At 38.0% G+C, this 26,758-nt stretch overlaps 1 protein-coding gene and 1 long non-coding RNA gene across 5 annotated transcripts in view; one reads left to right on the top strand and one right to left on the bottom strand.

The window, feature by feature from the left end:
* LOC7459246 (uncharacterized) overlaps positions 1-26,758 on the bottom strand; it is a 105,638-nt gene that overhangs the window by 40,235 nt on the left and 38,645 nt on the right. The window lies entirely within an intron of this gene.
* LOC18108327 (MDIS1-interacting receptor like kinase 2) overlaps positions 1-26,758 on the top strand; it is a 106,335-nt gene that overhangs the window by 44,876 nt on the left and 34,701 nt on the right. Inside the window, exon 2 of one of the 2 annotated variants that reach the window (XM_052449426.1) lies at positions 15,653-15,865. The exons of the other annotated variant lie outside the window; for it this stretch is intronic. Coding sequence (XP_052305386.1) covers positions 15,653-15,865 — 213 coding nt within the window. The remainder of the gene's footprint in view (positions 1-15,652; positions 15,866-26,758) is intronic. 2 annotated transcript variants of the gene reach the window in all.

The raw sequence follows: 26,758 nt of genomic DNA, 5'->3' as shown, positions 1-26,758 counted from the left end.
TTGACTGTGACACATCTCATAGCATATGCCAGACACTTGAAAAATCCTTTGCTTCACCGTCACATTCAAGGATTATGCAGTTACATTGTTCCTTTCAGGATTTGCGTCAGGGAGATGATTCAGTTAGCACTTATCTGCAGCGAGCTAAGGTTCTCTTTGATGAGTTGGCTGCTGCTGGTCGGCCTCTCTCCTTAGAGGATTTTAATCTTTATGTATTTCGGGGTTTGCGCAGTGATTTCAAAGACTTAGTGACCAGTTTGTCTACACGAGCAGAACCCTTATCATACTCTGATCTTCACAGTTACCTGCTCACTCACGAATACCTGAATAAGAGCTCCCTTCAATCCACTCTTGGCTCTCCTATGACAGCACCTCTGCTGCCCACACCTTCACATTCCACAGCTTCAGTATTCTCAGTTCAGCGTGGTAGTTTTGGTGGTCCTTCTGGCCATTCCTATCGTGGGCGTGGGCGCCATCGAGGTGGATGGAGAGGCTACCGTGGTGGTAACCATGGCACCTCTGGATCTGGTTGGCAGCAGATGTCTGGGTCTAGTTTTCATCATGGTTCCCGTGAGTCTGGGACTGGTTGGCAGCAGTATTCCCGTGGAGTTTCTAACTCCAACCAAAATTTTCGAAATGTTAAATGTCAATTGTGTTATGGTTTTGGGCATTCAGCCAAATACTGTTCTCAATTTACCTCACAGCATTTGCAGGCTACTGCTAACTTGGCATTTCAGAATCCTCAGCTCTCCTCTGCAGGTTGGTTTCCTGATACGGGTGCTAATCAGCATGTGACACCGGACCTCGCTAGTATGACGAGTTCAGAGCCATATCTTGGCAGTGATCAATTACATGTCGGTGATGGTAAGGGACTGGTTATATCACATATTGCTCAATCTAAACTCTATACTCCTAAACGCACTTTTATCCTATCAAATGTTCTGCATGTACCACATATTAAAAAACCGCTATTGTCTGTTCAGAAATTTTGCATTGAGAATAATGTATTTTTTGAATTTCATTCATTTGTGTTTTATGTTAAGGATCTAATAACCAAGGAGGTGCTCCTTTCCGGTCAGAGTAGCGATGGTCTATATGTCTTATCCGAGTCTTCTGCAACGTCCGTACCTCAAGCTTTCCTATCAACGTCTGTGTCCTCCACTGCTGATGTTTGGCATCGTCGCCTTGGGCATCCTAGCTCTCGTATTTTAGGGTCTCTAGTATCAAATAATAAAGTTGCATGTACTTCAAGAGTTTTTAATTTTAATTGTTCATCTTGTCCTTTAGGAAAAGCATCGCGTCTGTCGTTAGGCCTTACTGGTCATAAAACTTGTGCTCCTCTTGAGCTTGTTTTCAGTGATGTTTGGGGACCTTCTCCTATGTTATCTACTGATGGTTATCGGTATTTTGTGATTTTTGTGGATGCTTATACTAAGTATATCTGGTTTTTTCCTTTAGCCGCTAAGTCTGATGTGTTTAAAATTTTTCTTCAATTTCAAGCTCTTGTTGAACGACAATTCACCACCAAAATTAAATCCGTCCAAACAGATTGGGGTGGTGAATATAGGAAGTTAAACACATATTTTAAAACCATTGGCATTCATCACCGTCTAATATGTCCTCACACGCATGAACAAAATGGTACTGTTGAGCGTCGTCATCGTCATATTGTTGAAACTGGTCTTACGCTTCTTGGTCAGTGTAAGGCTCCGTTAAAATTTTGGAGTTATGCTTTTGAAACAGCTGTCTATCTCATAAATCGTATGCCTACTGCTGTTCTAAATGGTTGTACACCTTTTGAACGTTTGTTTAAATCTTCCCCTGATTACAATTTTCTTCGTATTTTTGGGTGTCTATGTTTTCCTTTACTTCGTCCTTATAACCGACATAAACTAGATTTTCGCTCTTCACCATGTGTTTTTCTTGGCTATAGTTCCTCTCATTTGGGTTATCGTTGTTTTGATTTGTCATCATCTCGTATGTATATTGCACGGCATGTTAAATTTCATGAAAATACATTTCCTTTTGCATGTTCTGAACAGACATCTGCCTTGCCTTCTCCATCTCTACAAACAGCCCTCCCCGCCTTCACCGTTTTTCCTACTCCCATGCCTTCTCCATCTACCCTATTTCTGCCACCTTCTCCAACGCCTGCTCACAGGGCTGTTGCCTCCTCTCCTCCACCTTGTCCCGTGAGTAACAGTCCCTCTACTTCATCTCCACCTTACTCTACTACTGATCACTCTCCAAGTATGGTGTCTGTTTCTCCAGGTACGGTGATCCCATTGTCAGCGGCCTCCTCTCCTATTGTGGTTTCCTCTCGGCCTCCTGGCAGTCCCACATCGAGCTCTTCCTCTGGCTCTCCTCCTGCCCTGCCTCTGGTAGTTGATTTATCTAATTTTGATCTTCAGCAGGTTTCTCATAGTTCCTCAACTTTGCCAGCTGACTCCTCTCGCAGCCACCACATGACACTTCGTCCTCGCCGGCCCAAACAGGCGCATCTTAGTGTATCTCCGTCATCTGCTAATATATGTCCTGTTCAGTCCCCTGCTACCGTGAGTTCTTCTTCTCCTGAACATGAACCTCTCACGTTCAAAGACGCCTCTCAACATTCGGCATGGCAGCAAGCTATGCAAGATGAGCTTCGGGCTTTGCAATCAAATGGTACGTGGACTCTAATTCCTTATTGTTCCTCTATGAATGTTGTTGGCAGTCGCTGGGTTTATAAAATCAAGCGGCGAGCGGATGGTAGTATTGACAGGTATAAAGCCCGTCTTGTGGCTAGAGGGTTCACTCAACAAGAAGGAATAGACTACCTTGAGACTTTCAGTCCAGTTGTTAAGCCTGCGACTGTGAGGTTAGTACTTACTATTGCTGTGACCCGTGGGTGGTTTATTCATCAGCTTGATGTTCACAATGCGTTCTTGAATGGGATTCTTCAAGAAGAGGTGTATATGGAGCAACCACCTGGTTTTTCTCACCCTACTCTGTCATCTCATGTTTGTCACCTGCATAAATCTATCTATGGTTTAAAACAGGCTCCCCGGGCATGGTATACCAGACTCAGTGATTATCTCATTTCTCTTGGTTTTCGTGCCTCTACTGCTGACACCTCTCTGTTTATTTACTCTGATGGCCATGATCTCATTTACTTGCTTGTGTATGTGGATGACATTCTGCTTACTGGGAACAATTCAACTCTGTTATGCCACTTGATTATCTTACTGAATTCCGAATTCAAAATCAGGGATTTAGGCTCTGTGCATTATTTCTTGGGGATTGAAGTCACCAAAACTGCCATGGGACTTATGCTCTCCCAGCATAAATATACTCTCGATATCATTAGGCGAGCCGGTATGTCTTTGTGTAAAGCTGCTGACACGCCTGCTTCATCCTCATCTAAGCTATTGCAAACCTCAGATATTCTATACTCTGATCCTACCCGTTATCGACAGATTGTTGGTGCTTTGCAGTATCTCACTTTTACTCGCCCGGATATATGTTATGCTGTAAATAAAGTCTGTCAGTTTATGCACTCGCCTACCGATGGTCATTGGTCTCTTGTTAAAAGAATTGTCCGGTGCCTTCAAGGAACGACATCTTATGGTCTACACATCACTCGGGGGTCCTCTCTTTCCTTACATGGTTTTACAGATGCTGATTGGGCTGGTAGTCTTGATGACAGAAAATCCACCGGTGGCTACTTGGTATATCTCGGCAGCACCCCTATTTCTTGGAAATCTGGAAAACAACGCACAGTGGCTCGTTCATCGACTGAAGCGGAATATAAGGCTCTTGCGGATGGTACCGCTGAGATTTTGTGGATTCGGGCTCTGCTGTCAGATCTTCATTTTTCCTCTGATCCTATGACTATCCTTTGGTGTGATAATTTGGGTGCTACCTACTTGTCTGTTAATCCTATCTTTCATGCTCGCACTAAGCATGTTGAGGTCGATTATCATTTTGTTCGTGATCGCGTTGCTAAAAAGGAAATTGCAGTTCGGTTCATCTCCTCCCAGGATCAACTTGCTGATGTGCTTACCAAACCTCTTCCTCATGCGTCCTTCACTTATTTTCGGTCCAAGCTTCATGTGGATTCTCCTCCTTCAGCTTGAGGGGGCATATTATGGAATGTTATTATGTATATATATTTATCTTGTATTTACCTTATATAGGTTTCTGATCATGTGTATTAGACTACATGGTTAGTATCATGTACAACCCTACATCTATATATATATTACAGAAGGGGAGTGCTGCTAATTATATATCACAGCCTCCATAATATTTTCCAATACTCCTTCTCCCTTAACTTCAACTGTATTGTGCGAAGTTTAACAGTTTGAATGTATGCATACCTCTTTGTTTCCCAGTGCCAAAAATACTGTTAGAAGTGTGTTTCAGGTATTTTAATGTTGATCGAGTTATTTGTAGACTTCAACTTATTTTTATCATGTCTTTTGGTTGTGACTTCATAAATGCAGGAAATCACATGTTGCCATCAGTGAATTCAGAGCGCAGAATAGCAGTCCCAAAAGAACTGATAGACACCAACAAGAAACAAAATCTGTTCAAGTGTTGCTGCTCTTAATCCAGCATGGAGCCAATGGACTCAATCTGTTAGAAGCACAGCATGTTGTTCTTGTGGAGCCACTGCTCAATCCAGCAGACGAGGCTCAAGCAGTCAGCCGGGTGCACCGATTTGGGCAGGAAAAGAGGACATTAGTCCATCGATTTATAGTATGCTCCTTTTCCTTTTCTTTTTTACTTTTTGTTTTTTGTTAAACTAATTATGGATGCTATACATTGCATATAGTAGACATGCATTTGAGATACATAACCTCACCACACTGAAGATAGCATGGGGTATTTTGGGACTCTTTGTTTGAGTTCCTTTTTTAAATAAATTACATTTCTATTTAGCTCTCCATTTATCCATTCAGTTTCTATATGTAATAATCTTCATTATAACTAGCTCTGTTCTGCAATCTCCCATTCCAATGTCTGTGCTGAACAAAGATTTCTTCTTTAAACAGAATTGTCAAGATTTATGCCTTCAAGAAACCTCATTCTCATGCCATCTATCATTCGTGAAATGTCCATATCATATGGATGACAAGATAATACAAGAGAAATTCTGAAATGTTTTATGTATTTTTCACTAAGAGAGTTACAATATATATATACATCAAGAAGGATCAAATCCCTTAATTCTAGGATCTAATAAATATAATCAGATCCCTTAATCTTAGGCCTAGACAATAATGAAAATCTTAAAGATATAATCAAGGGATATACAGCTATGAAAGAAACTAAATAAGGAAAGAAGAATATAATATACAGCTATGAAAGAAACTATATAATGAAAGAAGAAACTATATAAGGAAAGAAGAATATATTGACATCCCCCCTCAAATTGATGCGGGTAGGTCTAAGAGCATCAATTTGCTACTGAGAAATTTATGTCGTTGGCGTGTCAAAGCTTTTGTAAAGGCATCAGCTATTTAAAGATCAGTATTAACATGAGGAAGAGTGATAACACCTCGAGTAAAGGCCTCCCTAATGTAATGACAGTCCACGTCTATGTGCTTTGTGCGTTCATGATATAACGGATTCGCAGCTATTTGAATAGCACTAGTATTATCACCATGAAGTGGAGTAGGATCAGTAGGAGGGAACCCAAGTTCAGAAATAAGACCACGTAACCACAATTTCAGACAGCCTCTGTAGAAGATTTAGAGACACAGTCCTGTTTCTTACACTTCCACGAAATCAAGGCATCTCCAAGAAAAATGCACCAGCCTGTGATAGACTTCCTAGTATCCGGGCAGCCAGCCCAATCGGCATCACTATATGAAGTCAAATTAAGAGTAGATTGTGTAGGAAAAAACAACCCACGAGTAGGTGACCTAATTAAGTATCTAATAATACAACGAACTGCAACAAGATGAAGATGTCGAGGTGCCTGCATAAATTTGCTAACTATATGGACAGCATAGGAGATATCAGGCCTTGTAATTGTTAGGTAGATAAGACTACCAACAAGTTGCCTATATAAAAAAGGATCAGGCAAAGGCTCGCCTTCATCTTTTTGGTATTTCACATTCACCTCCATTGGCGTATCAACAGCAGTAGCATCCTTTAAACCAGCTAGCTCAATGAGATCCTGAATATATTTATGTTGATTTAAGAACAAACCATGATCTCTAGAGTGAACTTCCAGCCCCAAAAAATATGTGAGATGCCCAAGATCTTTCATTTGAAATGTACTACGCAACATATGTTGAAGCTTTGTGATCAGCCCTATGTCATTACCAGTGATGATAATATCATCGACATAGACTAAGAGAAATACCATACCAGTGGTGGTCTTGTAAAAGAAGAGTGATGAATCATATTGACTTTGTGTGAAGGAGAAGGTGAGAAGAGTGTTGCGAAACTTCTCAAACCAGGCTCTAGGTGCTTGTTTCAACCCATACAAAGAGCGTCTTAGCTTGCAAACTTCATCAGAAGCCGTTGTTGACATACCGGGTGGAAGTTTCATGTAAATCTCTTCCTTAAGATCCCCATGCAAGAAGACATTTTTTACATCCATCTGATGTAAAAGCCAAGCTTTAGAGGCTGCAATAGCAAGAATTGTTCTCATTATGGTTATCTTAGCAACTGGTGCGAATGTTTCTTCATAGTCGAAGCCATATTCTTGTTTATTGCCAAGAGCAACCAATCGAGCTTTGTATCTATCTAAAGAGCCATCAGACTTGAGTTTCACAATATAGACCCACTTACTACCAATGGGCTTAACATGTGGAGGACAAGAAATAATGTCCCAAGTATGATTTGCCTCAAGTGTTTGAAGTTCTGCCTCCATTGCTTGTTGCCAGCACTCATGTTCTCTAGCCTGTTTATAACAAGTGGGAATGGAAATAGAAGACAGGGTAGTAGACATAGCCACAGGAGTTGAAAAACCATACCTTTCAGGAGGTTTGTGAGGTCTAGAGCTTTTACGAAGAGGTGGTGGATCATAGGAAATGGGTAGAACAGGATCAGATGCCGCAGGAAGATGTGAAGGAACCTCAGTGAGACCTGTAGAAGGATCAGAAGCAGGAGTGCATCTATGATAAACATAACCAGGTTTAAACCTTTGTACTGGTGTTGGTGACTCAGGAAAATGTGGTTAAACAGATAGAGAAGGAAGTGCTGAAGTCTGTTGTGTGCGAAAGAAGGGCTGATTTTAAAAAAAAATGACATTCCTAGAGACACGAGTTCGACGTGCATGTGGATCATAACAAAGAAATCCTTTTTGGATTCCAGCATATCCTAAGAAGGCACACTTGACAGATTGGGCAGTAAGTTTATTTATCTCATGTGCAGGAAGGTGAACAAAACAAATACATCCAAAAATATGAAGATTGGAATAATTTGGTGAATGTCTAAACAAACGAAAGTAAGGAGAATCATTGTTCAAGTTGGGAGATGGTAATCGATTAATCAAATAAACAGCAGTACACAAAGCTTCACACCAAAAATGAGAAGAAACACATGACTCAATTAGAAGAGTTCGAACAACATCAAGAAGATGACGATTCTTTCTTTCAGCCACACCGTTTTGTTGTGGGGTGAAAGGACAAGAACGTTGTGATATGATCCCATGACTTTGAAGAAAAAATTGAAATTCATTTGACATATACTCACCACCTGAATCAGATTGCAGAATTTTGATTTTGGCAAAAAATTGTGTTTCAACTAAGGCAAGAAATGCTTTAAACACAGAGAAGACCTCACTTTTAGATCGAAGAAAATATACCCAAGTAAAGCGAGTGAAATCATCTATAAATGTAACAAAGTATTTGTAATGTTCATGAGAAATTATAGGTTCAATACCCCATACATCAGTATGCACGATTTCAAAAGGTTTGGTGGTGCGGGTTTTATGCAATGGAAAAGGAAGTGTTTTGCTCTTACCAAGTTTGCAAGATGCACAATCAACAATATCATTATTAGAAGAAGTCGAATTTTTATTTCCAAGTAAACCAGATTTAAACAAGACTCGAAGTACATGAGAATTAGGGTGTCTTAAACGTCTATGTCACACCTGATTATCACATTGAACAGCATTACAGGCAACATAATTTGACACAGGATAGGGAGATAGAAGCAAGGGAAATAGTTGTCCCACTTTAGGTCCCTTCGCGATCATCTTCCCGGACACTTGATCCTGCACAAAACAACCAGATTTTGAAAAATGAACATCACAATTGTTGTCAACTAATTGGCCAACAGATATAAGATTAGTGGACAGCTTAGGAGACACAAACACAGTATTCAAAAGGGCTGAAATATCACCAACAACTGTGATAGACAAGGGATTACCATCGGCAGTACGAATATGAAGATTTCCTTTATATTTTTGAACATTATTTAAAGGTAAGGCAGTGTTGGTCATGTGATTGGAAGCAGCAGAATCAAAATACCAAGGCTTAGGAATAGAATTTTGGTTACCTGAAAGGCCTAAAGCAGAAAGGGCAGAAACTATCATTTGTTGGATTATTTCAGGAGTAATAGAAGACTGACCAGGACTAGGAGCATTTGAGGAACCAATCGAGACATTATAAGCAGTTTCAGATTTCTTTGGAGACCGGATGGAGCAATCTTTGATGATATGCCCTGTTTTCTTACAATAGTTGTAGAATTTTTTAGTGCAAGTAGTGGCAATATGCCCAAATCCTTTGCAACTATAGCACTGAACATTAGACATATCTCTTCCTCCTTTAGATCTCCCCTGAGCAACGTAGGCAACAGGAATTGGAGCAGAATTTTGAGCTTTCTGCTCCAAGATAGCCTGTGTAATGATCCGTTGTTCTTCCTTGAGAAGCTCTCCTACACAAATATCCAAGAAAGGAACTGGTTCTCTATTCATCAGGTTGGACCTGATTACTTCAAATTCCCCCCTTAACTTTATTAAAAACTTATCACGCTTGCTGGTTTCATGCACACTTTGGATAGCAATAAGTCCTTCAGGAGGTACACTTGCATACACAATATCTGTGTACTCAGCCCACAGATTTACAAAGGAAGAATAAAACTCTTGGATTGACATACTGCCTTGACTGAATTGACCCAACTCAAGTTCCAATTGGAACCTTCGTGCTGTATTGCTTTGTTTGTAAACTTTCTTCAGGTAATCCCACATTTCTCTAGAGGATTTGTAAGGCTTGAGATTGAGAAGCATGGAGTGTTCCATACTTCCAAGGATCGAAGACATAATCTGAGCATCCTTCACCTCCCATTTCACATATTTCTCCTTCTCCTTCTCACTGTCAGGTGCAGGATCTGTCCCAGCAATATGACCCCATAATTCCTTTCCCTTGACAAAAATTTGAAACTGGAAAGCCCAGGCAGAATAGTTCTTTCTAGTAAATCGAACAAGAAAATGTTCAGATCGTTCAAGAGACATGATTTAACTAGAAACAAGAACCAAGAGATCAAGTCCAAGAAAAAAAATAGAAGAACCAGACACAAGATGATGATTTAACTAGAAACAAGAACCAAGACATCAAGTCCAAGAAAAACAGAATAGAAGAACCAGACAAGGAACCAGACACAAGATGAATAGATTTCAGAGTTTTGGCTCTGATACCATGACAAGATAATACAAGAGAAATTCTGAAATGTTTTCTGTATTTTTCACTAAGAGAGTTACAATATATATATACATCAAGAAGGATCAAATCCCTTAATTCTAGGATCTAATAAATATAATCAGATCCTTTAATCTTACGCCTAGACAATAATGAAAATCTTATAGATATAATCAAGGGATATACAGCTATGAAAGAAACTAAATAAGGAAAGAAGAATATAATATACAGCTATGAAAGAAACTATATAATGAAAGAAGAAACTATATAAGGAAGGAAGAATATATTGACAATGAAGACCACTTGTATTGATTTTGCCAAAGACTTTCTCGTAAAGCAATTTGCACGTAGTGTTTCTGTGGACATGGGCTCATGGAAGCCCGTGCCTCATCCTCCCCTGCAGAGCTTGAGGTGCCACCGGGTCCAGAATCCTCTGGCATATGTTTAGGTGTTTGATTTTGTAAATTTTTTTATTTATTTTAAATTAATATATTTTTTAATGTTTTTATGTCATTTTAATACATTGATATCAAAAATAATTTTTAAAAATTAAACAAATATTATTTTAATATATTTTTAAATGAAAAACATTTTAAAATACAACATCAACTATACTTCAAAACATATCCTAACACTTGATATTATGATTTTAATAGGTCAAGACACTATTTTATACCTAAAAATAATAAATTTTATTATAACTAAATAAAATAATAATAATAAAAAAACTGACCTAAAGATCATATATACATGTCATAGCTCGTATGAAAGAGTGTTGGGTATATCAGCTTAGAGTATAGACAGAAACCTATTCTTAATAACTTGCATTGGATAAGCTAATACACACACTATATATATAGTTGAAAAGATTGAAATGATAAAATGATGAGTTTTTCACAACTCAATGAATAAATAGAACAAACATACAATAAGAGACTAAGGTTGCGTTTGTTTTTCGGAAAGTGATTTTCGGGAAACTACTTTCCAAACTTTCCTCTGTTTGTTTGCTATTAGGAAAGTTGGTCAACAAAAAATACTTTCCGGTCAACGAAAAACACTTTCCAGTCAAAGAAAAATTTGGCTTGGTTTCCAGGAAAGTGTTTTCCTTTTATTTTGGGCGGAAAACACTTTTCGGAAGTTGTGAAAAATTTAGAAATGTCATATTATTTGCTGATTATATCAAATTTGGTCCTCAAACTTTTGATTGGTATATATATTTTATTTTGAATATTTATTTTTCAATTTCATCCCTTAGCATTTAATTTTTATATTAATTTTGGTCCTTATTTTTATAATTGTTATTTGCTTTTCCCTTATCATTTTTTAATTGAAATTTTTTATCTATCAAATTTGATCCTCATTCTTTTGATGTTACTTATTTTATTTAAAATTATTTATAAAATGTTAATTATTATTATTTTAATTTCTTCATCTTTCAATTTTTTTATTTTTTAGATTTGATCTCTATTATTTTGATTATTATTTATTTTATTTGAGATAATTTATGAAATTATATATTTTTTTCAATTTCATTCTCATTCAACTTTTTAATTTGTAAGATTTGTTCCTCATTATTTTAATAAACTTGAAAAAAATAAAACATTAATAAGTTATTTTCCAGCTCATTTTCTATGATATAACTAAACACTGGAAAGTATTTTCCAACTTATTTTTCATTACACTACCAAATATCGGAAAATAATTCACTTTCCTGAAATTTACTTTTCAAAAGGAAACTACTTTCTAGCAAACAAACGGGGCCTAAGTTATAATGTGATTAATTTATTAGGTTCATACATGATAATAATATAACTAAGCAAACCAATAACACATAAATATAGTTAAAGTTATGTCATTTTTTTAGAAAATCAGATATAAAAATGAAAATGGGAAGAAAATGTGTTCGCATCAAGGTAAACTATCATAACAAATATTTGCGATAAAAAAAATAATTATCATTTCTGTTTAGAATACTTTAAGGATAGTTTAATTTTTTATATAAAAAAATATTAAAAAAATTAATTAGCATTTCGGTTTAGGATATTTCAAGAGTAGTTTAGATATGTTTTTTATAACAAATGAAAAAATTATAAAAATTATTAATTAGAATTTCTTTTTAGGAAAATTCATGGATAATTTAATTTGTTTTTATAAAAAATAGAAAAATATTATAAAAAAAATATTTAGGATATTTCAAATGTAGTTTAAACGTTTTTTTTTTTTTTATAAAAAACATTAATTATCATTTCTTTTTAGAATAATTCAAGGGTAGTTTAAATGTTTTTTAAAAAAATTAATTAGAATTTATTTAGGATACTTCAAGGGTAGTTTGAATTTTTTTTTATAAAATTAATTAGAATTTTTGTTTAGGATACTTCAAGGGTAGTTTAAATTAATTATAATTTTATAAAAAATATATATAAAAAAAATTAATTAGAATTTTTGTTTAGGATACTTCAAGGGTATAAAAAAAATTAATTAGAATTTTGTGGTCAAACCTGTGTTTAGATATGTTTTAAAAATAAATTTAATATAAAAAATAATTAAATTAATATTTTTTTAGTGTTATTAAAAATAAAAAATATTCAAAAAATATTTATTTTAATATATTTTTAAATAAAAAATACTTAAAAAAAAAACAAGAACTTCAAGCAAGAACTAGCTAGGTAAAATTTCTCCCTTGTTAAGGGAAGGTCGTATTGGAGTCATAACCCTCGTGCCAATGGCTTGGAAACTAGTCATTGTTAAAGTATGGTTAGCAGTACTTTGAGTTCTCTGCAGCAGATAGGATATTCGCATCAACTCCAGCTTTTCCTCATCGAATTACTCTTAACAACAATCTAAGTCTGTACAAGATCAACAGAACATCAGAAAAATGGATTGATAGGAACTTGACAAGGCTCATTGAAGGACTGTATTTCTTTTTTATTAACATGGGTATTTCTTTTTTATTAATATGGGTGTTTGACGAGGCTCTTTTTTATTTCTTTTTTATTAACCGGCAAACAAATTGATGGTTCACTGCAAGGACAAAAAGCAAGGACCTCGGAGTCCAATATCTGTCTCGGAAACAACAGTTCCACCTTAAAACAGATATTGATGCATCTAGTGCAAAAAGAGACGAGAACAGATGCAGCAGAAAGCATTTCATGTGGCCTGTCAGGGAGGATGGGTTCGATTCTAGCAACGGGAACAGCAATTGGAATCGGGCGTATCAGTGGTAATGGAAGTTTTCCAATTCAATAAACAAGCGTGTCTCACGTCAATTACAAGTTAGTTACATGCTGTTAAGTCTGATTCCTATCATCACTCTTTCTATCTCTCTGTATCTTAAAAGCCTGTGATACACGTTAACAACAGAGAGCAGGACCCTGACCATCTAAAGCTCTCACAAGTGTGAAAGCAAACTCAACGAAGACCAGAGATGCGTATATGCTTGCTGCTGCTCGTGTTTCATGATACAAATTAAACCCTCTTTGCGTATATGCTTGCTGCTGCTCGTGTTTCATGATAAAAAATAAACCCTTTCACGTCAATTACGATATCTTCCATTGAATACATTGAAGTGATCAAAGTGCTAGAAAAAAACTTTCGAGATTAAAGTTTCTTTCATAGAATTCTTTGCTTTTTATCACCCTTTATTCACTTTTCTGCCTGCTTGTCAAGCACGAGAATTTAGAGAGAAAGCAAAAGTGAGAAGACTTGACATTGTAGAGACCTTTATCCATTCATAGTATACACATTAGAGGCAGTGTGCATGTGAACGTAGGACTTTCCAGTTAATGTCGCAAAAGATGATATGGAAAGGGGATAGAAAGTTGAGATGCAATTTTATCAGAAATTAGTAAGCCGTGTCAAGCACGAGAGCAATCATAGTTTTATTGAACAATTCAATTCACTTATTCAGTAGCTTTATTACTTATTCCTTACGAGCGATATGTTTTAAATTTTTAAATCAGATTAATATTCTTTTGAATCGTTTTATATATATTTAAGACTTAAAAAATTCACTAATGTGTCTCTACATGTAATTTGATCTTTTTCTCCATTTCATGGTCTTTTTAAATTTATTTTATTTCTTTATATGAAATAGTAAAAGGGAAAAAAAAGATAAGATGGAAAATTTAATGAGAAAAAAGGGATTGATTTATAATTTACTCTAAGAACAAATTGGGATCAATTTGGCTAAGAAAAAAAATATTAAAGACTGAATCTAAAATATTAAAAAAAAATTAATTTTTATAAAATAATTGATCAGTCACATAAAAATAAAAATATTTCTCTTTCTATTAGTTGAAAAAATGGCACAGTCCTAGGCAAACTTAATTTTTTATCTTTGTGTCTTGGGCTAATTGAATGACGAGGTCCAATTTTTTTTATTTGAAATGACCTTTCATTATAGAAATTAGTAAATATAAGAAGAGAAAATATTTTGTATAAAAAAATACAATTAAATTTAAGTAGTTCGTGTTTGAAAATAATAATAAATTTATTTATTTAAATTTCACTAGCCTAGTTAATTTCAACTTAATTAGAGAAGAGATGTAATAATCAATGATTTCAAAAAAAAAAAACAATTCCAATTAATCATGTTTTCCTGCCTATAAATAATACCTCTCCATGGAAGAGCCGAATCTACCATAGCAAACCATATCCTTTGTCTCTTGAAAAACACACCATGACGACGTCCTTACTAAACAAACCATTCTTCTCCTTCTTTCTCCACATCCTGTTTTTGCTCCTTCACATATTCAACTCTTCTTCTTTCTTTGCTTTAGCTGAACACACTTCCTCCCCAACTTCACTATTTGGTAATAATAATACAGAAGCTGAGGCTCTTCTCCAATGGAAAGCCAGTCTTGACAACCAAAGCCAATCTCTCCTTTCTTCTTGGGTCGGCATCAGCCCTTGCATTAACTGGATTGGAATCACCTGTGACAATTCTGGAAGCGTCACCAATTTGACACTTGAAAGTTTTGGTTTGAGAGGTACGCTTTATGATTTCAACTTCTCATCCTTCCCCAATCTTTTTTGGCTTGACCTTCAAAAGAATTCTCTTTCTGGAACCATCCCACGTGAATTTGGAAAATTAAGAAATTTATCTTACCTTGATCTTTCTATTAACCACCTCTCTGGTCCCATCCCTTCTTCTATTGGAAACATGACCATGCTCACTGTTTTAGCACTATCTCATAATAATCTCACTGGTTCCATCCCTTCTTTTATTGGAAACTTCACAAGCCTATCCGGACTCTATCTTTGGAGTAACAAACTCTCTGGTTCCATTCCTCAAGAAATTGGGTTGCTAGAGTCTCTCAATATTCTTGACTTGGCAGATAATGTTTTAACTGGTAGAATCCCTTATTCCATTGGAAAATTAAGAAATTTATTTTTCCTTGGTCTTTCTATGAACCAACTCTCTGGTCTCATCCCTTCTTCTATTAAAAACTTGACAAGTGTTTCTGAGTTCTATCTTGAAAAAAACAAACTCTCTAGTCCTATTCCTCAGGAAATTGGGTTGCTAGAGTCTCTCCATGTACTTGCCTTGGCAGGTAACAAATTTCACGGCCCATTGCCCTCAGAGATGAACAATCTCACCCATTTGCATGGTTTGGCTTTGGATGGCAACGAATTCACGGGTCATTTGCCAGTAGATTTATGCCATGGAGGAGTATTGAAAATCTTTACTGCTTCCTACAACTACTTCTCAGGTTCAATCCCGGAAAGCTTGAAAAACTGTACTGGTTTATACCGAGTAAGGCTTGATCGTAATCAGTTAACAGGAAATATTTCTGAGGTTTTTGGTATCTATCCACATCTGAATTATATTGATTTGAGTTACAATAATTTTTATGGCGAGCTTTCTTCAAAATGGGGAGATTGTCGTAACATGACAAGCCTTCAAATCTCAAAAAATAATGTTTCTGGTGAGATACCACCAGAGCTTGGGAAGGCTACTCAATTGCACTTGATAGATCTGTCATCAAATCAGTTAAAAGGAGGCATCCCAAAAGATTTAGGGGGTTTGAAGTTGTTGTTCAAGCTTATTCTTAACAACAACCATCTTTCAGGTGCCATTCCCTTAGATATTAAGATGCTTTCCAATCTTCAAATCCTTAATTTAGCATCTAATAATCTGAGTGGATTGATTCCAAAACAACTTGGGGAATTCTCGAATTTACTGTTGCTGAACCTCAGCGGTAATAAATTTAGAGAAAGCATTCCAGGTGAGATAGGCTTTCTACTTTCTCTTCAAGATCTTGATCTTAGCTGCAATTTCCTAACTCGAGATATACCGCGGGAACTTGGGCAACTGCAGAAGTTGGAAACTCTGAATGTCTCCCACAACATGCTTTCTGGACGGATTCCGAGCACTTTCAAAGACATGCTAAGCTTAACAACTGTGGATATCTCATCCAATAAGCTACAAGGCCCCATTCCCGATATCAAAGCCTTCCACAACGCTTCGTTTGAGGCATTAAGGGATAATATGGGTATATGTGGCAACGCCAGTGGTCTGAAGCCGTGCAATCTTCCAACAAGCAGCAAAACTGTTAAGAGAAAGAGCAACAAGCTTGTGGTTTTGATTGTACTCCCTCTTTTAGGAAGCTTGCTTTTAGTGTTTGTTGTGCTTGGAGCTTTATCCATTCTCTGCAAAAGAGCTAGGAAGAGAAACACTGAGCCAGAAAATGAACAAGATCGAAACATATTCACGATATTGGGCCATGATGGGAAGAAGTTCTATGAGAATATCGTTGAAGCTACAGAGGAATTCAACTCCAACTACTGCATTGGCGAAGGAGGATATGGAACTGTTTATAAAGCAGTGATGCCAACAGAACAAGTGGTCGCTGTGAAGAAACTTCACCGGTCACAAACAGAAAAGTTGTCCGATTTTAAGGCTTTTGAAAAGGAAGTTTGTGTGCTGGCAAATATTCGACATCGAAATATTGTGAAAATGTATGGATTTTGCTCACATACAAAGCATTCTTTTTTGGTTTACGAGTTCATAGAAAGAGGAAGCTTGAGAAAGATTATAAGCAGTGAGGAACAAGCAATTGAGTTCGATTGGACGAAAAGGCTAAACGTTGTGAAAGGGGTGGGTGGAGCTTTATCCTATCTACACCATTCTTGCTCTCCTCCGATCATTCATCGAGACATTACCAGCAATAATATCCTTGTGGACTTGGAATATGAAGCACACGTCTCCGACTTTGGCACCGCTAGACTGTTGATGCCTGACTCATCCAATTGGACCTCATTTGCAGGTACCTTTGGATATACTGCTCCAGGTAAGTAGCTTTATTTCAACGTTAAGTTACTAATGCGTAATAGTGAAGATAATATAGTGTTTTTTCAGCTTTTATTATAAGGTCTTTTCTTTCAACTATTTGATAAAAAAACCATGCATAATCATGTTTTTTTGGCAGAGCTAGCTTACACAATGAAGGTGACTGAAAAATGCGATGTCTATAGCTTCGGAGTGGTAACAATGGAGGTGATGACAGGAAGGCACCCCGGCGATCTCATTTCAGCACTCTTATCACCAGGATCTTCGTCATCATCATCGATGCCACCGATTGCTCAACATGCACTATTGAAGGATGTGTTAGACCAACGCATCTCGCTTCCTAAAAAAGGAGCAGCAGAGGGCGTTGTCCACATGATGAAAATTACACTTGCATGCTTGCATCCCAATCCCCAATCTCGGCCTACAATGGAAAAAATTTCTTTCGAGCTTACAACTAAGTGGCCTCCACTGCCTCAGGCATTCGGCACAATAAGTTTGGGAGATCTCTTCTCATAGAGTATAGCTACTTCTATTCGATTATCAATTGGAACAATAATTATCTGTAATATGAATTTTATCATCGAACTTTTTTTCTTTCAAATTATGTTGGCACTGTTTTATGCGTTAGAATTTGTTTTCTTTGCATGAAGGGTTTGAGAACATTATTTTGATTCTAAATTGAAGATCAATACACTACGGAATGAAATTTTAAGTTATCGCTGAAACAATTAAAAGAACAATGAAAAAAAAAAAAAAGAGCTTCAGTATCCAATGAATTTCCAACTTGATGTTGAATTTTCTAATGAAATGAATTTCCATCATTTCATTAGAAAATTCAAACCCAAAGAACATGATAACAGTCTATATAGACTATCGATAAAGGCTACCATTCAACCATGATGAGAGGATTGAAGCTTCAATAATACCATTCAATGTATTATTAACCCGCTTTAGAATGCAGAACACTATAATACTCTTAATATTTTTTAAAAAAATTAATATTAACCCGCTGTAGAACGCATAACACCTCTCCCCTCCCCTTGATCGAATAAGTAACTGCTCTACATGGTATTTGATAGGCCACTTCGAAGAGCTGCACCCTCTCCCCTCCCCTTGCTCGAATAAGTAACTGCTCTACATGGTACCTCACATTCCCATTAGATACTTTCCATGCGAGCTGTTTTTGTATGATTTTATTACTAGGTGGGTCAAATCTTTCGTTCGGACATGCCCTGAAATGTTAGAAAAAATCCATGCTGGATCTCTTTTTTGGGGCTAAATCTGACGACCACCTCCTATCTTATTTCTTAAGACTTGTAGGCATACCACGTCGCATTCCAGATTATTCAAATGCTTATGCTGGATGAAATGTTTCTCCAAGTCCTCCTACGTATTTCTTAGGGACTTCTAGGAGAGAGACATGAAGAGAAGGAAAAATCAGGGTCTGAAAGAATCTCTCTACATGGTTTGCAAACGTACTGTCAATGGTTGTGACTGGGACTTCACAGAAGATCCTTATGAGAATGTCATACGGGAGCTGATATGTGACATGCCATGGAATGGTTTGCAGCTATCTGCTGCTGCTTCAGAGTTCAGTTACCATACAAACACTAAAGCTTGATCGAGTTGGAAAGCCAAGAGGGTTTTGATCTCTCTTTGTGGTCTTTTCAGCCTTTTATTTTTCTAAAGTATTTGCGTACGGATTAACTTTTTCAATGCTAAGCACAAGAAAAGAAACATTTCAAATTTACCAACCAGACAGGAAACATGTAAAAAGACAGTACCTAGCATTGCATTACCATAGCATGAAACTTCAAATACTATCACATACAGATCTTACAAGCTCAGGACTCGAGTACAGTTTTCTACTTTCTCTTCAAGATCTTGATCTTAGCTGCAAGATCTTGATCTTAGCTAAGATCTTGATCTACTTTCTCTTCAAGATCTTGATCTTAGCTGCAATTTCCTGACTCGAGAGATACCGAGGCAACTTGGGCAACTGCAAAGGTTGGAAACTCTGAATGTCTCACACAACATGCTTTCTGGACGGATTCCGAGCACTTTCAAAGACATGTTAAGCTTAACAACTGTGGATATCTCATCCAATAAGCTACAAGGCCCCATTCCCGATATCAAAGCCTTCCACAACGCTTCGTTTGAGGCATTAAGGGATAATATGGGTATATGTGGCAACGCCAGTGGTCTAAAGCCGTGCAATCTTCCAACAAGCAGCAAAACTGTTAAGAGAAAGAGCAACAAGCTTGTGCTTTTGATTGTACTCCCTCTTTTAGGAAGCTTGCTTTTAGTGTTTGTTGTGATTGGAGCTTTATTCATTCTCTGGAAAAGAGCTAGGAAGAGAAACACTGAGCCAGAAAATGAACAAGATCGAAACATATTCACGATATTGGGCCATGATGGGAAGAAGTTGTATAAGAATATCGTTGAAGCTACAGAGGAATTCAACTCCAACTACTGCATTGGTGAAGGAGGATATGGAACTGTTTATAAAGCAGTGATGCCAACAGAACAGGTGGTTGCTGTGAAGAAACTTCACAAGTCACAAACAGAAAAGTTGTCCGATTTTAATGCTTTTGAAAAGGAAGTTCGCGTGTTGGCAAATATTCGACATCGAAATATTGTGAAAATGCATGGATTTTGCTCACATGCAAAGCATTCTTTTTTGGTTTATGAGTTCGTTGAAAGAGGAAGCTTGAGAAAGATTATAAGCAGTGAGGAACAAGCAATTGAGTTCGATTGGATGAGAAGGCTAAACGTTGTGAAAGGGATGGGTGGAGCTTTATCCTATCTACACCATTCTGTTGTATTAAACTCAATCCATCTAGAAGGTCAAGGAAGGCAGCCACCAGCTGTCACCGCCCAGCCACCAACCGCCCAGCCGCCATCCGCCAGCCACCAGTTGTTTGCCGCCACAGCCGCCAGCCGCCTTCACACTTGAAGGTTGAATTATCTTGTTTTGAATTTGTGTATAAATAGCAAGCTAAGCTTATGTTATTGTGTGTGGAGAGAGTAGAGAGAAACACTAGAGAGAAAGAGAGAGGGCGTGTATTGTTAAGCTTTTGTGTTTGTAAGCTATTTGTTTCTTGAAATAAAACAGTGTGTTTTATCCCCTCCGAGTGTTTCAAAGCCACCACAAGTGGTTTCTCCCACCAACAATTGGTATCAGAGCCCCGTTCGTCAGAAAAACAGAAGTGTTTTTGGGAGATATCCGAATTTTCAAAGTTGTCAAAAACACGTTTTGATCATTCCACCGTGTAGATCTCATCCATACGAACTCACTACCGCAAATATCAGCTCAATCGGACACCGGGGTGAGCCACACGCGCCGCCTGAAGATCCGGTGACTGTAGCCCAGTCGCACCCACGCGCGCCAGAGGAAGAAGACGAGTGACGTCCACGCGCGCCATATTTGAGCCGTTTAAGCCGCGCCGAGCCGAGCCGCAAGCCAAGTCTCCAGCCGCGCCGAAGAATATTCCCAAGAATATTCCCTTTTCAAGCCTAGCCGCTAAGCCAAGCCGCTATTAGCCGAAGCCGAGCCGATAGAATATTCCACAGAATATTCCCGGTTCAACCCAGCGAACCGCCCGTCGCCCAGAATTGGTTTTTTGACCGGTTCAACCATTTTCGGACCTGATTTCTACAAAGTCAGACCGGTTCCCGACTATTGCGACCATTCTGGATCGATCTACAGTGTCGGTTTTGCCAAATTCAACTCCTAGAAGGAGATATAGTCATTAAAAGAGCAAAATGACTACAAAAAGTACACAAACACTCATCCCGAAGCTGACCAAAGACAACTATGATAGTTGGTGCATCAGATTAAAGGCATTTCTTGGTTCACAAGAGTGTTTGGAGATTGTACACTATGGTTATGATGAACCAGAGTCTAAAGAAGAAGAAGATGCTTTACAAGAGGCACAGAAGCAAGCCCTGAAAGTCAACAGAAAGAAGGACAACAAAGCAAAGACCATCATCTACCAAGGTCTTGATGAAGATACATTCGAGATCATAGCTTCCGCTGAAACATCACATGATATATGGGAGGCTCTCCAACAAAAATACAAAGGTGCTGACAGAATCAAGAAGATTCGTCTTCAATCTTTGCGAGGTGAATTTGAGTTATTGCAAATGAAGTCCTCAGAATCTATTTCTGATTATCACACAAGGATTATGGTGATAGTCAATCAGATGAGGAGAAATGGAGAAGCCATCGTCGATTCTCGAATTACTGAGAAAATTTTGAGATCCCTAGATCCAAAATTTGATTTTGTTGTTGTCGCTATTGAAGAGTCCAAGGAAGTGGACAAGTTGACAGTTGATGAGCTTATGAGTTCTTTGCAAGCTCATGAGCAGAAGATTGTAAAGCGAAATGGAGATAAGGCAATTGAGCATGCCTTACAAGCAAAGTTGTCGCTCAAAGACAGATATGAGCAAGGGGAGACTTCAACAAGTGGATATACCACTCAAGCAAGAAGTCAACAATCCAGAGGAGGATTTCAGCAATTCCAAGGAAGAGGATCTTGGAATACAAGCTTTAGAGGAAGAGGTGGTAGAAACACCACTAGAGGAGGTCGAGGACAACAAGCATTCACTCCTAGAGGAAGAGGAGGCGGTTACAATAACCGTGACAAGAGGAATATCCAATGTTATAGTTGCAATCAATTTGGGCACTATAGCACTGAATGCAGAAGGAAAGCTCCGTTGGAGATACGTGAGCAAGCCAACTATGCAGAGAAGGATGACAGAGAAGAAGCTGCATTTCTTGTCCAACAAGAACTTGGCGAGAAACAAGAGAATATGTGGTATCTAGATACTGGAGCCAGCAATCACATGTGCGGCTACCGAGAGTTATTTAGTGATCTAGATGAGACCAAGCAAGGTCTAGTTACTTTTGGAGATACCACAAAGGTTCCGTTCAAAGGTAAAGGCAGCATCCCAATCAAGTTGAAGAACGGCGATTCCAGCTACATCGCCAATGTTTATTATGTCCCAGCCATAAAGCAGAACCTGATCAGCTTAGGTCAACTTTTGGAGAGAGGATATACTTTTTACTCGAAGAATTGTCATCTGACAATTAGAGACAACAATTGGAGATTAATGACCTATGTGAAAATGTCCAAGAATAGGATGTTTCCTTTGAACATCCAGTATGATGCAGCAAGGTGTTTGAGTGCCATCACCAACAGTGAAGAATGGCTCTGGCACCTGAGGCTTGGACATCTGAATTTCACGAGCTTGAAGATGCTAGCAAGCAAGAAGATGGTCAAAGGTTTGCCTCACATTGATCATCCAGATGAAGTCTGTGAAAGTTGTGTCCTCAGCAAACATCACAGATCCAGTTTTGCCAAAGAAGTCAACTGGAAAGCAAAGAGGCCACTAGAGTTAGTACACACAGATGTGTGTGGCCCAATAACGCCTATGTCGACTGGACAAAATAGGTACTTCCTCACTTTTATTGATGATTTTAGTAGAAAGACGTGGATATACTTTCTGAAGAGGAAGTCAGAAGTATTCAATTGTTTTAAAGATTTTAAAGCAATTGTGGAGAAGCAAAGTGGCTACATGATCAGAACAGTGAGATCTGATCAAGGTGGAGAATATACAGCAAATGACTTTGAAGCCTATTGTACACAACAAGGCATCAGACATCAGACAACACCAGCTTATACACCACAGCTGAATGGTGTAGCTGAAAGGAAGAATCGCACGATTCTTGACATGGCAAGAAGTCTGCTCAAAGCAAAGAAGTTGCCCAAGCAATACTGGGCTGAAGCTGTATCATGTGCAGTGTATCTACTGAATCGCTGCCCAACCAGAAGTTTGCAAGGAGTCATTCCAGAAGAAGCATGGAGTGGTCACAAACCAAGTGTTACTCATCTACGAGTCTTTGGTTGTGTGGCATATGCAAAGATCCCAGATGCAAGAAGGAGAAAACTCGATGATAAAAGCGAGAGATGCATCTTTGTGGGATATGGTGAAAGAAGGATGGGATACAAGCTGTATAATCCCATCACGAAGAAGGTGATTATGAGTAGAGATGTTATCTTTGAAGAAGATAAATCTTGGGAATGGACTGATAATAAAGAAGCAGTCAGATGGATCAACATTGATTTGATCCTTGAAGGTGAAGAAGTACCAATAGTACTTGTCGAAGAACCGATTGTACCAGCAGCTGAACCACAAAGTCCGGTGATTATACCAACAGCTGAACCACAAAGTCCGGTACACAGATTCCCTGTATTCAACAGGAGGAACACACCAGGAGCATCATCATCAACACCAGCAGCAGCATCCTCGTCAGAAGAACCAAGAAGGATGAGAAATCTTGACGAGTTGTACGATGCCACGCAAGTCATCGAAGATACAACTCTATTTTGTTTCTTTGCAGATAATGACCCACTTAGCTTCAACAAAGCTATCACAGAAGAGAAGATAGAAGCAATGGATGAAGAAATGCATGCCATTGAGAAGAATGATACCTGGAAGCTGACTTATCCACCAGAAAGCAAGAAAGCAATAGGTGTCAAATGGGTCTATAAGACAAAGAAGAATGCAAAAGAAAAAGTGCAAAAAATACAAAGCCATTGAAGAGGGAAACATTTATCAAAATGAAGTTCATGCTTGGCATGACATCCCTCGATTGAGTTTAAAGGGGAGATTTGTTGTATTAAACTCAATCCATCTAGAAGGTCAAGGAAGGCAGCCACCAGCTGTCACCGCCCAGCCACCAACCGCCCAGCCGCCATCCGCCAGCCACCAGTTGTTTGCCGCCACAGCCGCCAGCCGCCTTCACACTTGAAGGTTGAATTATCTTGTTTTGAATTTGTGTATAAATAGCAAGCTAAGCTTATGTTATTGTGTGTGGAGAGAGTAGAGAGAAACACTAGAGAGAAAGAGAGAGGGCGTGTATTGTTAAGCTTTTGTGTTTGTAAGCTATTTGTTTCTTGAAATAAAACAGTGTGTTTTATCCCCTCCGAGTGTTTCAAAGCCACCACAAGTGGTTTCTCCCACCAACACATTCTTGCTCTCCTCCGATCATTCATCGAGACATTACCAGCAATAATATCCTTCTGGACTTGGAATATGAAGCACACATCTCCGATTTTGGCACAGCTAGACTGTTGATGCCTGACTCGTCCAATTGGACCTCATTTGCAGGTACTTTTGGCTATACGGCTCCAGGTGCGTAGCTTCATTTCAACATTAAGTTACTATTGTGTAATAGTGAAGATAATATATAGTGTTTTTTCAGCTTTTATTATAAAGTGTTTTCTTTCAACTATTTGATAAAAAACCATGTATAATCTTTTTTTTTTTTTTGGCAGAGCTAGCTTACACAATGAAAGTGACTGAAAAATGCGATATCTATAGCTTCGGAGTGGTAACAATGGAGGTGATGACAGGAAGGCACCCTGGCGATCTCATTTCAGCATTCTTATCACCAGGATGTTCTTCATCATCGTCGATGCCACCGATTGCTCAACATACACCACTGAAGGATGTGTTAGACCACCGCATATCGCTTCCTGAAAAAGCAGCAGCAGAGGGCGTTGTACACATGATGAAAATTGCACTTGCATGCTTGCATCCCAATCCCCAATCTCGGCCTACAATGGAAAAAATTTCTTTCGAGCTTACAACTAAGTGGCCTCCACTGCCTAAGGCATTTTGCACAATAAGTTTGGGAGATCTCTTAATCTCATAGAGTATAGCTACTTCTTTTCAATTATCAATTGGAACAATAATTTTTTGTAATATGAATTTAATCATCGAACTTTTTTTCTTTCGAACTTTTTTTCTCATATAGTATATTATGGTATAGCTAATCACATGTAATGACAAATTACAGCCAAATTATTAAAAGCATAGATTAAGAAAGGATGCCTAATCAGTCCCTCATAATTGTTAAAATGAGGAATGGGCGGTGTAATCTCAACCAATCCAGCAACTGATCTTTGTTGCCAGTCTGTCTTTATTACAAAGTCCAACCCAGAGCATGCCCTATCTGTCAAGAGAAGCTAAACAATCAAAAGATGGTTTTCCCATGCGGGCACGTCACTTGCTGTAAATGTGAGTTTTACCTGTTTTCCATTTCATGATTCTTCAACTTCCTAAAATCCATTCATGAAATAGTTATGGTGTTAGAACAACAAACATTCAGTTTACCGACTTTAGAACTGGCTCTCTCGTGTGAATTTAATACAACAAACATTGATAAAATGAAGCAAATGACCCAATAGGCATCCCAAACAGAACAAACCAAACAATCCTACATCTGGAATCTGGATCCAGCTAAAACTGGGCATCCAACCTTCTAAGCCAATAATAGTAGCCAGTAGGTGCAAAGGCCGATGCATGATAAGAAACCATCTTATAAGTTAAAAGTTAGGAGAGACCATGGCAATTTTTCTACCTTGATATGATGGGTCAACTGCATTCACAGTTAATGAATACTTTGTCCTAGCATCCTTGATCCACCAGTTCCTCAGACTTCTCTCTTTCATGTGTGTGTGAGTGCGGCACACATGATTGCTTGCATGCATGTACTCAGACATACATGCATGCTTGCTTGTCTCTTGGATGTCCTCAACCATCTTAAGTACGTTGGAGTTGACTTTATTACTTGTTGATTCCTCTCATATGAAATATTTCACCCTGGTTAAGCACCATTTCATGCTTTTTTCTTTCTTGCAGGTTTCTTTGCAATGACTGAGCGCAAAATGCATGATAACAGGTTCCAACGTAAATGGGTAATGTGCCCAACATGTCGGCAGCATACTGATTTTGGGAATATTGCTTATGCCGATGATAAACGGGACAAATCTTGTAGTTCTGCTATGCTGGATGCAATTCAAGGCTGTGAAAAAACTGAAGCGTCTTTGGCTGTTCAAGGTTCATATGGAACAAAGGTTTACTTCCTAATCTAATGCCTTGAGCAAATTCAAATTCAAATTTGTAGTCTTGGAACATGCACATGGTGCACTTAAGACAGCATGTTACTATTGCATTTCTATTCTCCTTTTCCCAGAGCATAAACCTTGTTCATTTCTTTTTTGGCACCATAAAGGTTGAAGCAATCACTAGAAGAATCTTGTGGATAAAGTCTTCAGATCCTAAAGCAAAGGTTCTCGTATTCTCAAGTTGGAATGATGTCCTTGATGTGTTAGAGCATGCTTTCAATGCTAATGAAGTCACCTATATCCGGATGAAAGGAGGAAGGTAGATAGATCGCTTGATCATCTTATTTATGTTTTTTTTAAAGTTCAACTGATCTTCATGGACCTTGATGGACCAAAAGAAAAGGGCTATGCCATCCAGGAGAATTTTTGTTTTGGCTTTAAGAATTGGTTTTATAAAAGATTGTTGTTAAATTCCTCTTAATTTGGTAACTCAAACAAAATTAACAAGAAACCACATCATCCAAGAAAAGTGGTTCCTTCTGTTTTCAGCATTCTTATTCAAGCAAAGTGCACAAATTAGGTTGATGAATACTAGTGATATCACGAACAAAATAAAAGGAGATTGGGGATGAAAAATAGCTGCCTTGCATAATTTGTGAAAATATTGAAATCTTGTAGTTTAACTTTGGGGAGGGATGAGAGAGATCCAATTATAGTAGACCAACACCTGTTGCTCTGTAAAAATTGGTATTGTGCGAAGTTTAAGAGTTTGAATGTTTGCATACCTCTGTTTCCCAGTGCCAAAAATACATATTTTTTATCGTGTCTTTTGGTTGTGACTTCGTAAATGCAGGAAATCACATGTTGCCATCAGTGAATTCAGAGCGCAGAATGGCAGTCCCAAAAGAACT

This window comes from Populus trichocarpa, chromosome 19 (assembly GCF_000002775.5).
Source record: "Populus trichocarpa isolate Nisqually-1 chromosome 19, P.trichocarpa_v4.1, whole genome shotgun sequence".
Classification (NCBI taxonomy): Eukaryota; Viridiplantae; Streptophyta; class Magnoliopsida; order Malpighiales; family Salicaceae; genus Populus; species Populus trichocarpa.
The sequence above is the reverse complement of the archived record's forward strand: the minus strand, read 5'-3'. Positions and strand labels throughout refer to the sequence as shown.